This window comes from Eimeria mitis, genomic scaffold, assembly GCF_000499745.2.
Source record: "Eimeria mitis Houghton genomic scaffold, Emh_scaff182, whole genome shotgun sequence".
Taxonomy (NCBI): Eukaryota; Apicomplexa; class Conoidasida; order Eucoccidiorida; family Eimeriidae; genus Eimeria; species Eimeria mitis.
The window spans coordinates 18,525-20,354 of record NW_013570140.1 but is presented as its reverse complement, the minus strand read 5'-3'; the positions used below and the strand labels follow the sequence as shown (position 1 = coordinate 20,354).

General features: G+C 65.8%; 1 protein-coding gene across 1 annotated transcript in view; it reads right to left on the bottom strand.

Moving 5' to 3' along the window:
* Positions 1–1,473, bottom strand: part of EMH_0002190 (tubulin-tyrosine ligase family protein, putative) — a gene marked incomplete at both ends in the record, with an annotated part of 4,645 nt that extends 3,172 nt beyond the window's left edge. Inside the window, one exon of the mRNA XM_013495918.1 lies at positions 58–1,473. Within this exon, the coding sequence (XP_013351372.1) occupies positions 58–1,473 (1,416 nt within the window). The remainder of the gene's footprint in view (positions 1–57) is intronic.
* Between the last annotated feature and the right edge of the window lie 357 nt (positions 1,474–1,830).

The following is a 1,830-nucleotide window of genomic DNA, read 5'->3' as shown; positions in this document are numbered from 1 at the left end:
TGGGCCCTCTGCCCCTGTCTTTGCGAAGGAGTCGATTGGCTCCGTCTCGTCTGTCACTTGCTGCTGCTGCTGCAGTTGCTGCTGCTGCTGCAGCTGCCGCTGCTGCTGCGCGTTGACGTCCCATGGGTGTAACATATTTCCGCTGGTTTGTCTCGAGGGCGCCATGGGTATGAGTGGAACTGCTGCTTGCTGCTGCTGCTGCTGCTGCTGCTGCTGCTGCTGCGGCTGCTGCGGCTGCTGCGGCTGCTGTTGCTGCTGCTGCTGCTGCTGCTGCTGCTCTTCGCGCTGCCGCTGCAGCGGGTGTTGGGGGCAGTTTGCTTTTTTTATTTTTGTGTTTTGTCGCTGCTGCTGCGGCCGCCCGTATTGTGCTGCTGCAGAGAAGGACTTCAGCAGGGGCCCCTGCTGCTGCTGCTGCTGCTGCTGCTGCTGCTGCTGCTGCTGCTGCTGCAGTTGCTGCAGTTGCTGCTGCAGCAGTTGTTGCTGCTGCTGGCGTTGAACGAACTGTGCGCTGTTGGCTCTATCGAGCAGCGGCCGCGGGGGCCCCTGGGGGGGCCCCTGGGGGGCCCCCTGGGGGCCCCCTGGGGGGCCCCCCTCAGGGGGCCCCTCGCTAGGGGTACTAGAGAGGGCCCCCATGCCCCCTGGCTGTGTAAGAGAAGGATGATAAGGCATTCCAGCAGCTTTCGGGTACTGCTGCTGCCACCTGCTGCTGCTGCTGCTGCTGCTGCTGCTGCTGCTGCTGCGCTTGAGGTAGCGCCTGAGGCCCTCCAGGGAGCCGTAGGGGCTTTGCTTTAGGGGGGGGCGAGAGGGGGGGGGGGGGGGCCCCCCTGAGGGTACTAGGGGCCCCCAGGGGTCCTGGGGGCCCTGGGGCCCCTGGGGCCCCTGGGGGCCCTGGGGGCCCTGGGGGCCCCCCTTGATGAGTGCTGCTGTCTTTCTGGTTACTTGCTGCAGCAGCTCTTCTATTGCTTTGCTGCTGCCAAAGGGAAACCTCGGATCCTCATCTGCTGCTGCTGCTGCTGCTGCTGCTCCGTCTGCTGCAGCAGCTGCAGCAGCAGCAGCAGCAGCTACAGCAGCCATAGAAGCAGAACGAGACTCACCAAAACTGCTACTGCTGCTGCTGCTGCTGCTGCTGCTGCTGCTGCTGCTGCTGCTGCTGCGGGTTGAAGGAGTAAGCAGCAGCGAAGAGCTCGCGGGCCTCTCTGCAATGCCTCGGCCGCTAACAACACTGAATGTGTGGGGTCTGGGATCGTCGATCCCCAGCCTGCTGCTGCTGCTGCTGCGGGCAACGGGGCCCTGCTGCAGCCGCTCTTTTCTATGGGGTGGGGGCCCCCATAGAGAGGCCCTTCCTGCTGCAGCAGTTGCTGCTGCTGCTGCACCACCAGCACCAGCACCAACCCCACCAGCAGCAGCAGCAGCAGCAGCTGCTGCTGCTGCTGCTGGTCGGGGGGCCCCAGCAGGGGCCCCTGCAGCAGGCATAAAGCGGGGCTGGGGGAGCGCCTGCTGCCGCCTTGGGGGCCCCAGCAGCAGCTCGTCAGGTATACCCTGCATCAGCATGCGTTGGCTGCAGTCTTCGCGGCCTAGCAGAGCAGCAGCAGGGGGCCCCCTGTCGCTGTCGGGGCCCCCAGCAGGGGGCCCCCTGGTGTAAGGGGTACCCTTGGGGGGCCCCTAGTGAGAGGCAAAGACCTAGACTTTGCTGCTGGCTTGGGGGCCCCCGATGGTGCAGGCAGCTGCAGCAGCGGGGGGCCCCCCGGGGGGAAGGGGCGCAGCAAGAAGGTTTCGTGTTCCTTCAGCAGCTGCTGCAGCAACCCCATTCCCTGCTTGCGTTCTAGGCTG